Source organism: Serinus canaria, chromosome 3 (assembly GCF_022539315.1).
Source record: "Serinus canaria isolate serCan28SL12 chromosome 3, serCan2020, whole genome shotgun sequence".
Lineage (NCBI taxonomy): Eukaryota > Metazoa > Chordata > Aves > Passeriformes > Fringillidae > Serinus > Serinus canaria.
Window position 1 is genome coordinate 13628630 of NC_066316.1, and position 17936 is coordinate 13646565.

The window sequence follows — 17936 nt, forward strand, 5'->3', positions numbered from 1 at the left end:
AGGAAATGCCAGCACCAGGCTTGCATTTGCATTTTTTATTCAGCCCTCTGATCTATACATTCTTTTATGTCAAGTAATTATCAGTTACATAGTGGTTCTTTCCACAATATTTCACTTGTTTTGGGAAAATACATCAAGTCACTACAGAAACCAAATGCTACTGACAGCTGTGGTAGACACACCCATGTGCAAACTACTACTTAGCTTTACTGGGCAGACTAAAGGGTGCAGTAAACAACCTGAAACTCCTTGGCAAGCAAAAAACAATATTTACAGCTTTGTATTAATGTGATTGCCCCTCAGCCTGGAACTGAGGGCTGCAGTGGTTTCTACTTCATCAGCTTGGAAGACTGGCAGAAATGGCGTGAAACTTTTCCTCTGATTTTTAAAAATGCCCTTTTGAAAGATCAGCCCCATCTAATCCAGATTTCCTTGTAAATTCCTCTTAAAAGATTGGATATCTGGGCCTGTTGCTCAAGGGTGACATACTTTTGCACCTGAAAAGGGCCTTTTCAACAGAAGGTGTTTGGGAGACCTTAAAAATGTTTCCTGAGAAGGAAGAGTATAGCTCCATTTATCACTAATTTAGGTGATTAATAATTTGTTTCTTCTGGTGAATACACTCACTATTTTGGGAGCAAATTTATGCTCATATTTCTCCTGTTGTGATCCACCTGAAGAAAAAAAATAGACTGCAATTATAGCAGTATTCTCCCAGCACATGCAGATTTGATTGTGCTTCATTGGGGTCCCTGTATTCCATTAATGCATGAAATATTTATACCATTATGGTTTTTATTTTAAAATAGTGTTGAAGGCCTATTAGCACATATTTTTCTGTCTAGCCTGCACTCCATGATTGCTGGAGCATTTGACTTTGTTAATTCTGTTTTGGATTTTTTTTTTTTTCCTTCATATGCACATGTTGGTATAACTGGAGCGATAAAAACACTCTCCTCTCTGCTTATTTTTTAAATGTTTCCATGTTCTAAAGGATTTCAGGCTCCCTGCCAGAACTAGTCCCCTTCTGAAATGACTGCTAAATATGCCAGTGAGGGGTAGCTGGGTTCTCTATGAAATCTGGTAGATTGCAAAGTCCTGAATTTTATTTTTCTCTTATTGTTGTATTATTTTTGTTGTTGTTTTGCTTCCTTTTATGCAGCTGACTTTATTTGAGCAAACGATCTCTTATGTGCAAGGAAGGGGCAAAGGTCAGAGTTAAAAGGAATTAGAGGTGGGGCAAACTGGCAGAGAGGAGATTTTTGGGTGCAGTGGGCCTGAGAGTGGGGTTAGGGGACAGGAAGGTCAGAGAATTCAGTTCATTTGGTATCTCAGGTGTTGTAGAGGGGATAACAGCAGCATGGCACAGGGTGTGTGTTGGATGCTCACCTGTTCATCTCAAAAGATTCATTCTCTTATGGTTTAGGATCTACAGTTAGAATATGGTCATGGTCCTCAGTGTGGCTACTTTTTGGGCGCAAATAAGTGAGTAAGCAACTGCATTTTCTGTCTTTAATTCATTCAAGACTATTTTAAGACTCATTAGCTGAAATGGATGTAGTAAAATAAGTAAAACTTGCTTCTATCAGTTAAAATTCCAAAATCACTTATTTCTATAATAATAGTAACTCTAATGATACAGAATTGCAACACTTTTCAGTGTTTGAGGCTGTATTGACCATATTGTCTTTGTGGAGGTGTAAGGTTCCTTTTAAGAGCTGTTATCTTGGTCTACTTGTTTATGGAATAGTCTGCATGATAGGTCCCACAGAGCACAATTTTACCCCATCTGGGAACTGCCAGTGCTGCTCTTTGACATTACTTTATGCCCTTCTTTATCTTGTAGGGCACTAGGAACATGTAGTTATGGATGCTTTAAAAAATAAAACTTATCTTTCTTAGCAAGCCCTTTAACTTCATGCTGACACCTTTAATCATCTTGATGTATTAATCATATGAAATAATTCTCCATGTAATTTTCTATTTGCACACAATTGCTTAATTACATTTATGCATGCCAGAATTAGGATGCCTACCTTTGATTTGCTAAATTAAATCATACTAAAAATGCAGAAAACCTAAGCATAGAGCATGCTATTTTTGCATAGTCTTTAATTGGGAAAAAATCAGTACTGATAATTTTTGAAATGCTCTTGTTCCTTAGTCCTGTGATTCTTCTGTGTGTTTTCAGACAAAAACATGAGTATGAAGTCAAGAATGCTACAAAAAATTAACCAGGGAAGAATTAATTTATCCCAACAGTAGTTTCATACTTTTCAGTCTGTTTATTTTGTTTAGTATTAAGATTTTCTTATGGATTTCTTTTAAATTGGATTAAAGTAACACAATCGTTGTGTTACAGTAAGAGGGAAAAGGACATTGCACTTAATGGCAATACATTAATAAACAAACATGAAAGGGTGCTGTGTGAACAATAAATTTTAAAAATTTGCTGCCATGTTCATTTTTTTTGTGGATGCTGGATGAATATTCTGAAAGCCAGCTGAAATAACATACTTTGAATTATTTACTGAAAGAATCATAGGTGCTTTTGATAATTGTTCTTGTGTATCCATAATTAAATTATGTTCTTGTTCTTATTTAATGCTGAAGGAGTCTCTTAAAATCAGTTGAAGAAGAACTACATCAGCGGTAATTCTATTTCTTTTTTCCTCTCTTGTGTTTTTCAAAAGTAATTCATGCATTGATTTTTTTGTCTGTCACAACTGTTTCTTGTTTGTCCCTGTGCTTGCTGAGAGCCTGTGAGAAAGGCATAGTTCCCTAGATTGCAGCTGTACTTTAAAGAACAATAATGTTTTTAAAAAAGACAGTAAAATTCTATGAAAGGTAGATTTTGAGCTGAGACTCTTTCACAACAGTCAAGGTAATTTTAGTACAATTCACTCAACCATAGTACTTTGTTCATTTTCTTAGGGGGCATGTGGCACATTTAGAAGATGATGATGAAGCAGACGATGATTCTAAACAGTAAGTCCTTTTTGTAAAAATAAATAAAATCACATTCTTGAATAGAGGAGTATTTGGAAGAGAAAAAGTTTGAATCACATTCTGTAACAACAGGATTCTTTTTGCTATGGCATTCTTAAAGATTAGTATTTTCGTCTTGTTGCTAGATTACATCACCATAAGTCATTTCATTCTGCTGATTGTTATAAACTGGGGGGGAGGGGGAAATCTTGTTTCTTGATTGATACAGTTTTCTTTTTATTTTCTGTTATGGAACAAAATGTTGGCATCATTATGTTGAGCCATTAATATGTCCAACTACAGTCCTAGTGCCTTCTTTAGAGATGATAACTATATATCAAAATAAAGCTCATGAAAAGTAGATAAAATATATACATGACAGGCTTCTCTGGATGTTTGAGTTTGTTCTGTGTTCTCAACTTGGAGGATGCTTGTATGGGTGCTTGGTTTTTGGAATAGAGCTGACTTCCTTTACTCAGAGAGAGCAAATGTGACAGAGAGAGCACGTGACTGCAAAGGCATGTGTCAAATTAATGATGTTCATATTAAATTCCACTGGTATAAGTATTCTTGGGTTCTATTTGATTATAGCTGAGAGCTGAAGCAATTTAAAAAACAAAACCAGTACGTGTAGATTTACATTCCTAAAGAAATCTGGTGTAAAGACCAAAAGGAACTATGCTATGGAGATATAATTTTTGTTTGCTTTCTGTTAATGGGTAATTTGGAAAGCTGTTGCTTCATGCAGGAAACCTTTAAAACTTGTATTATCTATTGCTGGCATCTCTCTCTTGCAGAGAACCAAACAATATCTTCTTCTTTTTTTTTTTTTTTTTTTTTTTTGTCATTTTACTGCTTTTGTCAACCACCTCAGCTTGGTTCCTCCATCCATACAAACCTCTGGATGGTTGTTTGTGTACAGCTCTGTTCTGTTCATTTTTGTTTAATGTTTCTCCCCCCCCCCCCCCCACTCTGCCACTTCTTGCTCTGTTTGCAGCCAGTACCATAAATTCAGTAATGTTCCAGGGCTTGGAACCTCTTGATCCCTGCTGTCTTGAAGTGCTAGCACTGATTTCTTTGAGTGCTTTGAGATCCTTGTTCCTTGCACAAGCTCCATCAGACCTTTCAAACAGCATTGGCTTCAGCTGCTTATGTGGCTGTTGTGTTTCTGTAGATTTTCTTTTTTAGCTTAGGCAAGAAAGAACCTGAGAGCTTCTGGAGAGGTTCTAATTCATCTGACCCTGGGGACCAATAGTCACTGATTGTCTTCCAGAATTGTCTTGGTACTGTTTGTTTTTTCTGATATATCATCCCTAGTACTTTTGTCCAGGAGGGCCTGACAGTGTGTAAAAGCTTGAATCCCTCAACCTTGGGTCAGACAGATTCTGCTTCTGTGCCTTTTTCTTGATATCTGCTGGAGCCCAAAGACTGCTGCAATTATTGGTTCATCTGCCTGGTCTTGAATATCTTTCAGTGGAACCCACTGAAGATTCAAGACTTTGGTTTAATTTGTATTCTGGGAGGTGGAGCTGCAGTTGAGGAGCACATGTGTCATCAGTTACTTCTCCCTTCACATCCAGATCAAAAGCAGTGAACCCAGTGTACCTCTTCCAGCCCAAACTGGTACCACTGCATGAAATCGAGTGATAGTAGCAGCAGAGAACCCATGTTTCAGAGGTGACTCTTCATTTAATAATTTTGATTGTTTTGATATTTCTGTTTCTCTCATGTACAGCAAGGCTGCTGATACTTGAATTTCCTGGTTATGCAAAGCGCAATTACTGGGGCACTGCCCTGCATGAATAGCAGTGACAAACTGCACCTAAACCCTCTCATTGAGACAAGGGCGCATGGTCCTTTGTACACACATCTGTCACATGCAGGCCAGATTGTTGCCTTTTGCTTTCTGTGGCTGCCCAGTAACATTGGTTGTCTGAAATGCAGGAAGAATACAAAAGAAATGGAAATGGAGTTTGAACCTTCGTGACTGAGAACTTAAACTTGGCCCCATATTACTAAGAGAAGATCATTTCTTCCACCAAAGCAGCTAAAATGCATGACACGGGGGAAACTTGTTCTCAAAATCCCCTTCCAGCTTTTCTGAAATACAAACAACAGATAAGATGCAAGGACAGAAACTTCTGGAAAGAATGAAGCCAAGCAGACAAGTTGTTGCCCTGTAAACAAACAGGCAGATATCTTACTACCTTGAACATAATTTAAAAATAAGGAAAATACTGTGAAAGAATGTCAAGTTTCCTAGTTCATTTAGTGGAAATAAATTTCTGTTCCTGAAAGATTAGGAAACAGGACAGTGGAACCAGTTTTTAATTGGTTTTAAAAACATGTAAAATTTCAGAGTTTAGTGTTTTCTTTTTAAATGCAGTATATTTTTTAAACCACAGAGCCAGGAGAGGAGGAATGCTCGTGATGCTTCAGCTATGTTGTTTTCTGATAATATCTTGTACTGTTGGACCAAACTGCTCTAGCATGAAAAGTTGTCTTTCCCAAGATTTCCATAAAAAAAGACTCATCAGCCAAAAATCATCCAACCAACCTAAACATGAGGGTAGCTGTCTGCTGCAGATGGATTTTACTTTCATGTGTAAGGCTTTTTTAAGTCATCAGTGTAAATTTTCCAGGGAATGGTCTTCATTAGTTTTCTTGTAACTCCCCTCAGCTCACTGATACCCTTAACTTTGTCCTCTCAACAGAGCAAATGTCAGGCCTCTTCTGTTTCTCCCTACTTTGTTCTGCACGAGTTTGTGCATCTTCAACAAATGAGACTCTCTGCTCACTAGGGGGGGAACATGTGATCCTTGTTTTCATATTATCTGAGGTATAACAAAATGTTTGAAAGTATTTGTGATACAGTTACTTGGATATAATAGTGCTCTTGACAAGTTAATGGTATTTATTTGTATGGCATTTATAAAACCCTGTCTCTTCTTGATGACTGCTATTTGAGTTTTCTCTCTCAGTTTTGTTTCTTTTTTTTATAGTGCTACTATGAAACCTAAAGTGCCACCTCCTTTACCACCAAAGGTAAGTGAGGAGGATTTGGTTGCTCAGCAGAAAAATGCACTTTAAATAAACAAATAAATGGAGAATATTTAAATTACTGTGTTGGTGGCTCTTTACTAGTGACAGTTTCAGGATCAAAATGCTGCATGTGGGGCTTTTTCCTCATTGGTAAGTGGCATGGATGCTTTGAATCTTTTTTTATTATGTTTTGATTACTATGTCTCTTTCAGCCTAAATCCATATTTATCCCCCAAGAAACTTACTCTTCTGAAAATGAAAATCAGGGGACAATCAAGAGATGCCCAGCATCAGAGAGTCCAGCAAAATCAACATCTCATGTTCCACCCAGACCACCACCTCCTCGGTTACCTCCACAGAAATCCAATCCTTTAGGTAATAAACGTGACCCCAAGGAGTATACAAGTATTTCTTAAATAATCTAATGTGATTTTATTTCTGTATTCTTAGCTTTGCACACATTAAAAGATACTGAGGTAATTTTTCTTTGGTGGGCAAGTAACAGTACATAAAAACCAAAATTCTTGAAAAAAGCATGCTCTAACTCTTAAAAGGGTCAAATGTACCTTCTGTCAAAGTCACTGACACAATTCCTGCTGATGCCGTTGGTGACACAATTCCTTTCCTAAGCATCAGGCTTATAATGTAGAGTATCAAGATTGGTAAAGAAGTATGTTTGTAGGTTTCAGGTTGAGTGTGTCAGCTGTTGTTATTTGTCATGTCAAGAACAGAGTTCTGCTTTCAGAGTTTGCTTTTGTAAGTAATGAACTGGGGTGGGGAGTATAGGAGGTAATTGTGTTTGTTTACTGTCTGCTCAGACTATTCATTTTATGCCTTTGTCAGTCTGGTGCCGTGAGAGCTCTCTTGGACTGGCTTCTCTTAAGCAAGCCCAATGTCTGCCTCTCAGTTTTTACTTTGGAAGCTTTTACTTTCTTCATACTTAGAACGCTGTTGATTTCTTTAAGATTTGACTCTAACAAGGCTGTGTTTCTAAGGAATCATTAATTGAAGTGTTAGCTATTGGCAAGTATTTCTTTAAGTATGGTCAACACATTTTCCCTCATAACTGTGGCTGCATTCCTTTCTGTGCTCCTGTTAGAGTTGTTAGATTTCAGGTATTATGTTAGAGTTGTTACATTAAGTACCAAATGTCATGGGCTGACATTCAGTGTGGCTTGATGGATACGTGCAGATGTAAGAACATGCTTCAAAAATAAATTAGGGTATTTTATACTATATTGTGTACAGTATATGTTCTGACTTAATTGGAAATTTTGGCCCACTTAAGAGTTTTTAGGCTAGATTACTCTTTGAGGTGAAGGCAGAGGAACACATTCTTAACTATGAATCTTTCTAGGTAATGGAGTCTCTTCTGTGCAATTAAATGGTGAAAGAGAGGACCTGCCACATCAACAGAATGAAGCTAGAGACACTAGCTTTTCAAGGAAAGAAAAGAAGGAAATACTGGTAGGTATTTAAGCTTCTGGGTGTCCTTTTAGTGTTGTCTTGACTGTTCTGCATGTGCAAGGAAAAGGGGTAGGTGTGCTCTTTACTATGGAAGTTATGCTGGATGGCATCTTGTTTACTTTGAATCAAAACACAGTTTTCCTTGATTGTCTAGTTGTGATACAGCCTTAGTCTGAAGTTTGTCAGTGTTTAATTTTCCTTAGAAACAAACAATCACAAATATATGCAGTTTTCTTGGCCTTTCACACACCTGGGAGACATGAGAGCCATGTCTTGTGCTGTACTGGGCAATGACTATTTAAGGAAATGGGGAAATGAGGGAATGGAATATGCTGTAGTTAAACTAGATTAAATATAACATGAGACTGCTGTCTTTGAAGGCTGCTTCCAAGTGTGAGGCTGGAAATGTAATTTTTTTTGTGAGACATGAAGAGGAAATAGACTAGAAACGTGGTGATGAATTTTTGTTTTAAGGAAGTGCCAGTAATACTGGCAATACTTCGTAAAGTAGGATTACCTGGACAGCTTTGAACTTGTCATTTGAAATTGTGGGTTTGAAGTTTACCTGGAAAATGGGTTTGTTCAGAAGCTTGTTTGTGCTAGGAAAAATTGATACTGACACAGGAAAGTGCATGAAGCACTGAGTGGTAACATTTAATGGTGTAATTCTGAAGGGTTGAGCAATTGTTAGAATATTGCTTAAACTCGCTGGTACTAAAAATGTCATTCTTACAGGCACCACTGCAGTGTGAATATGTTGCACAAGACTGTGCAAACATTCTATGAGGAGGTATTAGGGAATCATAGTGGAGATTTTAATGAAAAGAAAATTATGCTCAGTGTTTGTGGTTACGCTGTGTGTGGGGAGGGAATGTACATGTTCAAGCATAGCGTGCGTGTGAGTGTAAGCATACTTTTAAATTTTATTTTCTAGAAACCAATTAGTAACGGCCTTCCTCCCACACCTAAAGTACATGTGAGTATTGCTGAGTCACACAAATGCATGTTGGGGGCAGGGTGAAAGAGCACATTTTTTGAATGTTTGTAGTATTTTCTTTTTTACTTAAAAAATCTAATATGACTTAGCAATGCTGTGCCAGTGGTATGACTCTTAACCTTTTGTTACTACTTGAAGTAAAAATAATCCTTTTGGGAAGGTCACATTTTAATTTTTCATATGTATGTATTTAATATTTTTACTTCTACAGATGGGTGCTTGTTTTTCAAAGGTTTTCAATGGCTGTCCATTAAAAATTCATTGTGCAACATCTTGGATAAATCCAGATACAAGAGGTACTATATGATGAGTATTTTACCCATTTTTGTCCTCTCCTTGAATTTCAAGAGTGTTTAGAAGAGCAGGACTATTCCTTTTAAAACAGACATATATTCATATAAGCGGGAGCTGTTCTTTAATTTTGCCACTGCTGTCTAAAATTGTGCTGTTTTTAAAATATATCAGATGAAGTTTTTTGCTTTGATTAAAAAGAATAAGTTACATATTGAAGTTAAAGACTCTTCTCAACATTTTAGTCCAAAAGAAGACAATCCTAAATTATCTGTAAAAAATCTGACTTTTGGAGGTCTGAGCTGAGACTGATTTCTTACTTGAGATCTTTCTGACCCTTCAGGATTCTGCAGCTGTTTTTTTGCATAAATTTTATTGCTTTAATATCTGGCCTGATAAAAGGATAGCTAGTAATATTATACTCACTTTGCCTGCTATTACACCCTTTGATTATAAGCTACGTAGACATACTAGTGAGCTGGTCAGCAAGAAAATATTTGGATTTTTTTAGAAACTGGAACTAGGGAAGGGTAAATCCTTGGCAGTTGACATCATCTCATAGGAGATGTCTGCCTTGTTTGCATGCCTATGTACAATCCAGGGGTTTGGTTATGTTCAAGAGGTGAGACACCCACAGGCTGCTGAGAAAATGTTCAAGTCACTACTGCTGTAGAAGTACTCTCAAAGAAGGCAATGGATATTTCCATAATATGTGGAAATGTCTAAGTAAAACATGCTGAAATTATTCACATGATCTCCTGCTTGTGGTTGAATTACCTTTTTTTTTTAATTTCAATTATTACTCAAAAAACCCCCTGAGCTTTCCTAATGACTTACAACAGCCCCATTCATAATTTAAAGCTTCCTTATCAGGATTAATTTTCCATGCTTTCAAACACCATAACTATTATAGTTTGATTTGTTTGCATGTATGTAGACATTGCTTTTTGGTAAAGGTGTCCATACCTTCCTGAATCAAATTTCTACCTCTTTGTTTGTGTTTGCAGATCAGTACTTGATATTTGGAGCAGAAGAAGGTATTTACACACTGAACCTCAATGAACTTCATGAAACATCAATGGAGCAGGTATATTTCTGGTTTAAAAAAAAAAAAATCACATTTTTAACCCCTCAGATTAATGTTTTATAATCCTGGTAAAATGTTTTTTACTATATTTACATGGGCACTGGCTACACTGAGAATTACCTTAAATATTTGCTATTGAGGATACTTTTCACTCATGTTTGTGTTTGTAGGCTGAACCATGTTTATATAGGAGATCTTCATCTATTCTGTGTTTTAAACTTCATCATAGTGCATTGTTCTGCAGTTAAATTATTAGGTAAATAGTATGGAATTTCCCTGATGCATTTTAGATGAAAGTTTGTATTTTCCTTAAAACTTCATTACAATGCAGAATTATTGCAACAAACATTGTGATTCAGCTACAGGGAAGAAAGGAGGTCCTTTATTCACCGGAGTCCGTTTTTGTGGTCTTAAAAGCAGCTTTGCTGATGAGATTCAGCTTACTGAATTCCACCTAAAGCTCTGTCTTTGCAAAGTCTTACAAAAAATAATTTTTTAAAAGGGATGCTGGGGAGGAGAAAATGCAAGTTGTAGGCCTTTCTGTGTTCTCCATCTCTTTTGTTACTCTCTAAGAGACTTGTTTCTTTCTTGCCTTCTCCCTACCGTAGGGAGCTGTGCACCTGCCATCAAAATGGAGGAATTTGCAAGGACAGCATTCACGCTGTAAGCTGGAGGCACTGGTGTTTGTTCATCCTCCATGCGTCCAGACATTTTAGAGATGTCTGTTTTGTTGAGAGGGAGGCCTAGTTGAACTGACCTCGGTGTAACCCATAATCATACTGGTGCTCGAGTTACCTGATTTAAACGTAGCTCAGGTACCACTCTGCTGCTGCACTGCACTTGTAACAATTACCCTGAGAAATATCACTAATGTAATAATAATTCTTATAGGCCAGGTAGACAAGGAAAGGTTTGGATTTTTTCTTTACTGTTTGGGGTTTGGTTTTGGTTTGGTTTAACTGGCAAGGAAGGAGAAGTGCTGTAATGAAAATCAGTGTGTTGCCTAGTGAGCTTTCAGGGAAATGTTTTAATAAGCACTTAGAGACAAGAAAAAATGCTTGCTAACACAGCCAGTCATGTGTGGAACAAGGAATGAATGACAGGTCAATTAACCTGCTAATTTCAAGAATTGCTATTCTTTAATCCTCAGATCCAAACCCACTGAGTCATAATGTGCTCATCTACCTACAGAAGGTCAATCAGCCTTGCATGTTAAATTTTGATACAAGCAGTGTGGTACATTGTTACCATAGGTGTTTCTTACCGTGTATTTAGGTTGTGAGAAGACTTCAGGAATAGAAGTTCACCCTCTGTGTTAACCATTTATTGCATCATTATTGATGATAACAGTCAGTAGGGCTTTAATAGCATTTCCAAGTTTTGTGGTTTATGTAATTGTTTACTCTCACTCTGATACAATTCAGCATAAAAGCAAAAGCACTGTCCTTGATTATTTTTCTCTGTATTTCACTTCACCAGTGGACAAAGGAGACATAATACACATTTCCAGGAGTTAGAATAGCTTCAAGGTTAATATTTTATTCTTTTTTTGGAAGAGTTGTGTTTTGTCTTCTTTTGTGGGTTTTTTTGTTGTTGTTGGTTTTTTAAGAGCAAAATAGTTGTTCTCCTGAGTAGTCAATCTAGCCCAGTAGTCTCTTTCCTAAAGTGGCAGTGGGTAATGTCAGTGAACTTGGTCACTGTGTGTTCTCCCCAGACTTCACTAGAGTCATTGAATCAGGGATGTTAAAGGATCCCTGCCCATTTTTTGTCCCCTTTTGGACCTCTTGAACATGGGTATGTCTAATCCCTTGTTTGTGTTGGTACTTTCCACCTCTGTGCCATCTTGTATCAATAAGTTCTAGAAGTTAAGTGAGAGGGGGGAAAAAAGTAGTTGTGGGGTTTTTGGGTTTTTTAAGGGATGTCTTGTTGCTTTCAACCCCTTGTCTTTAGGAATTGAAGGATTTGATGAAAAACAGCTCCACCTTGAAAATTCATTGCATTAATTCATCACTTAAGGGAAATGTGTAATTATGCAGGTGAAGGTGAAGAATCCCTTCAGAGTGCCAGTTTTAATTGTTTTGAGAGATTAGGACTGTCACAGGCTTTAGAGCAGCATAGTTTGTTTAGAATGTGGTTTGTTGACCACACTTGGTTTATTGAAGTTTGTTGTTGAGCTTTTCTTCTTTGAAGGAAAAAATTCAGTGGTTTTTGAGTTTTTTGGAAAAATTGATTGATCTTTTTGATGACATCTTATGGAATATATTATACCTGAAGACATGAGTATAAAATGTGCTAATTGTCTAAATGTTAATTCATATATTAGATATAGTGTGTGTGCCTAAGATTTACTCTGAATTAACTCTGGAATCCAGGTAAACATTACTTGGCTTAAACTTAATTCTGCTGCAAAAAGCAAGTCAATATTAGCTTTGTCCTATCATCTAAGCAGATACTAATTGATAACTGTCTTGTGTATATGAAATTGAATGCTACTTCTTTGTTTTTCCTTCCATTTATCAGCTATTTCCTCGAAGATGTACCTGGTTATATGTCATGAACAATTGTTTGTTGTCAATATCTGGTAAGTTACTGTGCTATCTTTCTGTGGTAGCGCTGGTAAACACTTGGTTTCGTATTTGAAGTGTGGTTTGTTTTCTAATTGCCAGGTAAAGCTTCTCAGCTTTATTCCCATAATCTACCAGGACTCTTTGATTATGCAAGGCAAATGCAAAAGTTACCTGTTGCTATTCCAGCACATAAACTCCCTGACCGAATACTTCCCAGGTAAATACACATCATCGAATATATCAGAATATCTTAACTCTGGGAGTTCAGGAGATGCTTGTGAAGCTCTGGGAACACCAAATAGTGGGGGGCTCTGTTCACAGATTGCAGTGAATGACTCATGTGCATTACTGAGAGGGTTGAGCCCTACATTTACAGAGATCAGGATGTGTATTACTCTTGTTAGAGAAATGGATTTTGGTACACCTTACCTTCTGGTTATGAAGGTTTCTTGTTTCTGGGCATAGCTCTTTTCAGGTATAGTCTAGTGTGGTAGATTCTGCTTGTACTTGATGCTGAACAAAAACTATGGCCATGCCCCTCCTGGCTGCTGCAGAATGTCCTGGCCAGAACCAGGACACTGCCAAACAAGCCTTAGTAGTAGCCCATTCAAATCCCAGCAGAAGGAGGTAGTAACACTAATCTAGTTTGCAGAAAAATCTTTGATTTTTAAAGTGCATAGTGATATACTGGTTCTTCTAATAGAATAGGATTTCTGTTAGGAAATTGTATTATAGAAAATTTGATTCTCTGCTACCTTTGGTTCTAGTAGAAGCCTATTAACAGGTAATTCTTGGGTTCAGGAAAGGCTTCTTCTTGTTCAGTTACCAGCAAACATAATGGTGTAACACTTGTCTGAAATTGTGTTCTTCCTAGAGTGTAAATTCTAAATAACTAAGAGATAATTTGTGCTTTGAATTGTTACCTTTTGTGTACCTGCACTATTGTTCTGCTCCTCTCTTCCAAATTTGACTTTGGTGGGTGGCTTTGGCTTGAGGACTGAATCAGCAGTGGACTAATAACCATAATTACCATAAGGATCATGCTAGGAAAACCATACTAGATTCTGCCTGGAATGGTACCTCACCTAAGTCGTAGAGGACTCGGAAAATTTCTTGTCCAGTCATGTTACTTCCCAGGAAAAATGCAGCACAGCCTGAATGTGCATGCCAAGCCAGTCATTCAAAGGCAGGAAAGATAATTTAAATAATCTGTTTTCCTGTTTTACTTCTGGTTGTAGGGTGTCAGGGTTGCCAGTCATTTAGCCAGGCAGAAGACACACATTTGAAGTATGTAGGAGAACGTATTTTTCCTACCAGACCTTAAAGTGTGTTCTTAAACATTTTTGGATACTGTGATGATGAGTGCTACATGTAAAATGGTAAAAGTAGAGGTTTTGGTAGATAAAAGACAAAGCAAAATTGGATTTGAAATAATTTGTGAAGTTTGTATATTCATTTGCAAAATGTTCTAACCTCAACTTATGATATGTGGTAGGCAGATATTCAGTAGTAGAAAATATGTCTGTGATAAGTCTCCTTTCCAGCTTCTTTCCCTGGAGTGTCCTTGAGCAGTTCCTTTCAGACGTTCCATGACTTGTTCCAATGAAAATTTGTGGCCAGTACTCAGTTTTCATGCTGTTCAGTCCTTTTGCATTATCAGTCACTTCTGGAAAGTTACGTTTGAAATGTTACACAACTGTTTTCTCAGCTCATAGCTTTGAGTGCAGCATCTGTCTATCAATCTATTTATTCCCATCTTTTCTACAGCTTTAGATTACTTATTTTTTATTGTTAAGAGTACTGTTGCCAGTCTCAATAGTGCCTGTTGTCTTCTGATGCATGTAGAAACTCTGAGTCCTGTTACCAGCAAATAATATTGTGGCTTATCTGATAAATTTTCACAATATCGTTTCCATGCTTTCACAAGAAATATACAAACTCATATTTTTTAGTTTTTTGGTGTGGCAGGTGTTTTTCTATCAGTGCATGTCTAAAAAGAAAATTCACTGAATTGTTTTAGTCAATCAATAATTTTGTTTATCTTTTGTAGGAAGTTTGCAGTATCTACGAAAATTCCTGACACTAAATGGTGTCAAAAGTGTTGTGTTGGTAAGTGAAGGTCTGGAGAATAAATGTGAAGGGGCAGCTCAAATGGTGGCAATATTAAGATTATTGAGTCAAGTGTAGGAGGTAAAGGGCAAAGAGACTTTTGTCATTATTGTGAAGCTGTGCGTTTGCAGACCGTGAGCTCATTCAGGTTAGTCCTTGGGTTGAAGCAGTAGAAACTTTCCCATTTAGATCTTTAAATATAAAGAGAATTTACAAGAAATGCAGAGAACCAGAATGATGTCAAAATTCAAACCAGTTCTCAAGAAGAACCTAATCTCTGTGGATGGAGAAACTTAGAGAAGTTGCCATCATGATTAAGCCACCTGCATTCCTAGCAGAAGTTTCAGTTATCAGTACTGAATGGTAAAAAGCAAAGGAGTATTTTTAATTCTTTGAGGACAGGGTTGTCTCTGAAGCCTTTATAATATGTTTAATAATGTGCCAGCTACCAAAGTCTCAAAGCTGCACTGTGTTAAGACATGTTCTAAAAGGGAGGCAGATAGATTAAAAAACCTCAAACCACTGAGATTGTTAATGAATGCTGCAGGGATTACTCCTGGGATAACAGGGCTGAAGTGACAGGGGTCAGAGTATGTAAAAACTCTGACTTTCTGACAGAAAAATTAATTTTGGAAGTCCCTATGTTTCTAGGTTCATAAAATAAGAAGCCTTGTGGTGTGCTCCTCTGTGATTCTGTGTTTGCTGTCCTGCCAGGCCCAGAATTTAGCAGGGGTGCTCTGGTACTTGACATTATGAGGGGAGTTTTCATATTCAGAGATAGCTCAGCCTCCTAAGCCTGGAGCCCTTCGTGCATGATAGGTGTGAGTGATAATTTGTGAACACAGCAAGGGTGGCTCTAAGAGTCTTACTTTTTGTGACTTGAGCCTCCATTCCTGCTGGCACATGCTTTTGGCCTCAGGGCAGCAGGAGTGCCACAGGAGACGGAAAAAGACAAGAACTTCTGGTCTTCTTTCTGCACCTTACAGGTGTTGGTGATTGTTTTGTGGTTTCTGCTGCTGAGTTCAGCCTTACTCAGGGTCACACCAAGCATTATTTGCTACACTTTGCAGTCAGTCTGATGTTGAGTGAGAACTTGGATTAATGAAATAGAGCACTGATGTTTAAGGTGCCAAGGGATTGCTGATGAGTTTCTGTGGCAATAAGGTAGTGTGAGTGTACTTCACTTCTGTGATGGTTCTGGATTGTAGAAGCTTGTTATCTAAATTGTGCTGTTTATTGCCTGATGGCCCAGAGTCACTTTACTGCACAGTAAAATCTGGTCTTTAGATGTATTTGTACAAAGTGCAAAATAACACTTGTTTGTCTTAAAAGAAATGTTGGCAGCGCTTAAGGAGTGAAATTTTGTCAGTATTTTAGAATTGACATTGTGAAAATTCACAGGGCCCAATTTTGCAACTTTATTGTTTTCTGCAAGTTTTTAATTGAGTTCTGACAATGGAAGAGCAACACTTCCTGCTTTTCTATTGTTCTTCAGTTTCAACTGGATTTCCTGATGGTCTAGAATTGTTCATCAGAATTACAGAGCTCCTGGATTTCACACTGGCTGTGACAATGCTTGAAAGGCAGCTGAACTGTTCACTGCCTGCTGGGTAACTCTGTGTTGTAGAAAAAGCCATTCTTTAACAGCTTGCTTGTGGTGATTTTGAGATAGCTTAGGCAAACCAACACAGGAGACCCAAGGCACTGCAAATGTGTATTCAATCAGCTATTTTTTAAATATATGAAAGATTAGAGTGGGGGTGGTGAGTATTTTCCAAAAGTAAAGGGACTGTTACATAGTTGGAAATTGTTTATAATTTGCATGTACTTAATACACTAATATTCTCTATCCTTTCTTGGCAGTGAGAAATCCCTACACAGGCCACAAGTACCTTTGTGGAGCACTACAGTCTAGCATTGTTTTGTTAGAATGGGTTGAACCAATGCAAAAATTTATGTTAATCAAGGTAAAACTACAATTGCTCTCATGTTGTCTTCTAGGTATCTTGTAGTGGCTTGTTAATAAGTATTAGCCATTTCTTGATTTATTAGACTTTTCTCTTGGTTTCTGTTATATTATATTGAAAATAACTGTTTAAATGTGTCATGTATTAACTGACTGAAAATAAATGTTCATGTTTTTGGGGTGCACTTCAGTTAGAGAACCAAGCCCTTTTCTCTGTGAACATTGCCCTTCAGTTGCACAATAGAAAACTGAGGCTGCCAGGCTGAGACATGGGTTAACAGTGGTCTTGCTCTTATAGTAGAGAGAGGGTGACCATTTATTCTATGTTTTTTGACACTGAGGTGCCCAGAAATGCTTGTTATCTCCCCATGTGACATCATGTGAAGAGACAGAGACAGGGTGGGCTCATGTTTGTAAAAACACATCTGCTGTAACTCAATCAGCCTGGAAGAGAAGGCTTAGAGGCTCGGTAGCCAGGGAGAGCAGTGATGAGCACTCTTGTCCATGGGCAGCTGCAAAGGACACACATGATAAAAGAAATGCTATTTTTTTTAAATGGAATCGGCATGAGATGCTCCAAGCTTCTTAACTCAGGCCTTTTGTATTTATCAATTCCTGTTATCTGAATAAGTAAACCTAACATTACAAAGTATGTCATAAAATTTACTGTACAGTTTGAATACCTAATTGCAACTCAGACTACATTTGTTTCCCTTCTAATATCTATTTTTGCTTATTCATCTAGCACATAGATTTTCCTGTACCTTGTCCACTGAGATTGTTTGAAATGCTGGTAGTCCCCGAGCAGGAATTCCCCTTAGTTTGTGTTGGTGTCAGTAGAGGAAGAGACTTCAACCAGGTGGTGAAGTTTGAGACTGTCAACCCAAATTCTACCTCTTCGTGGTTTACAGAAACAGGTTTGTGTGCTGTTGTCATTGCATTCCAAAATGTTCTTTGCTCTTCTCTTATAGCTGAAGCACTAAAAGGCAGGCTTCTGTAAGGAAGCAAATTAAATCATTAAGGCTAAGTGACAATTGCAAGTTCTCTGCTTAAAGGGGTATCTGGTTGAACATGCTTGCACGTGCACTTTTTTTTATGTTTCTCCTTGTTGAACTAATTGGATTCCTTGAGATTTTTGGTATACCAGAGGATGGAGTTCTGGTTTATTGCATTTCCTTAAATTAGGCAGCACTTGATTATCCCTGTGCTGTTTTGTGCTCTACCCTGGCACCATGACTTCTGTTTATTTAATAAGTTTTAGTAAAATTGCATTCTGAGCAATTCCTTTTGACATCTGTGGAAGATGTATTTTGGCTCTCCTGCAATGTGTCACTATGGTTAGAAATGGTGTTCTCACCTCCTGTTGAGATAGAGCATTCTTCTGTTGTTTATGAAAAGCAAAAAGGGTTGGGACCACTCGTA

General features: G+C 37.5%; 2 protein-coding genes across 7 annotated transcripts in view; one reads left to right on the top strand and one right to left on the bottom strand.

Moving 5' to 3' along the window:
• Window positions 1–17936, bottom strand: part of LOC103821325 (serine/arginine-rich splicing factor 7) — a 1055603-nt gene that overhangs the window by 921574 nt on the left and 116093 nt on the right. The gene's annotated exons all lie outside the window — the stretch shown is intronic.
• Window positions 1–17936, top strand: part of MAP4K3 (mitogen-activated protein kinase kinase kinase kinase 3) — a 66421-nt gene that overhangs the window by 38579 nt on the left and 9906 nt on the right. For 2 of the 5 annotated variants that reach the window (XM_009096167.4, XM_009096164.4), the window contains 14 exons: window positions 1427–1485; window positions 2614–2652; window positions 2935–2988; window positions 5991–6033; window positions 6243–6405; window positions 7388–7497; window positions 8432–8473; window positions 8706–8790; window positions 9793–9872; window positions 12393–12453; window positions 12539–12656; window positions 14490–14548; window positions 16412–16515; window positions 17260–17431. In XM_009096167.4, the coding sequence (XP_009094415.2) occupies window positions 1427–1485; window positions 2614–2652; window positions 2935–2988; window positions 5991–6033; window positions 6243–6405; window positions 7388–7497; window positions 8432–8473; window positions 8706–8790; window positions 9793–9872; window positions 12393–12453; window positions 12539–12656; window positions 14490–14548; window positions 16412–16515; window positions 17260–17431 (1189 nt within the window). The remainder of the gene's footprint in view (window positions 1–1426; window positions 1486–2613; window positions 2653–2934; window positions 2989–5990; window positions 6034–6242; window positions 6406–7387; window positions 7498–8431; window positions 8474–8705; window positions 8791–9792; window positions 9873–12392; window positions 12454–12538; window positions 12657–14489; window positions 14549–16411; window positions 16516–17259; window positions 17432–17936) is intronic. The other 3 variants (XM_018921033.3, XM_018921034.3, XM_018921032.3) reach the window with 2 other exon arrangements.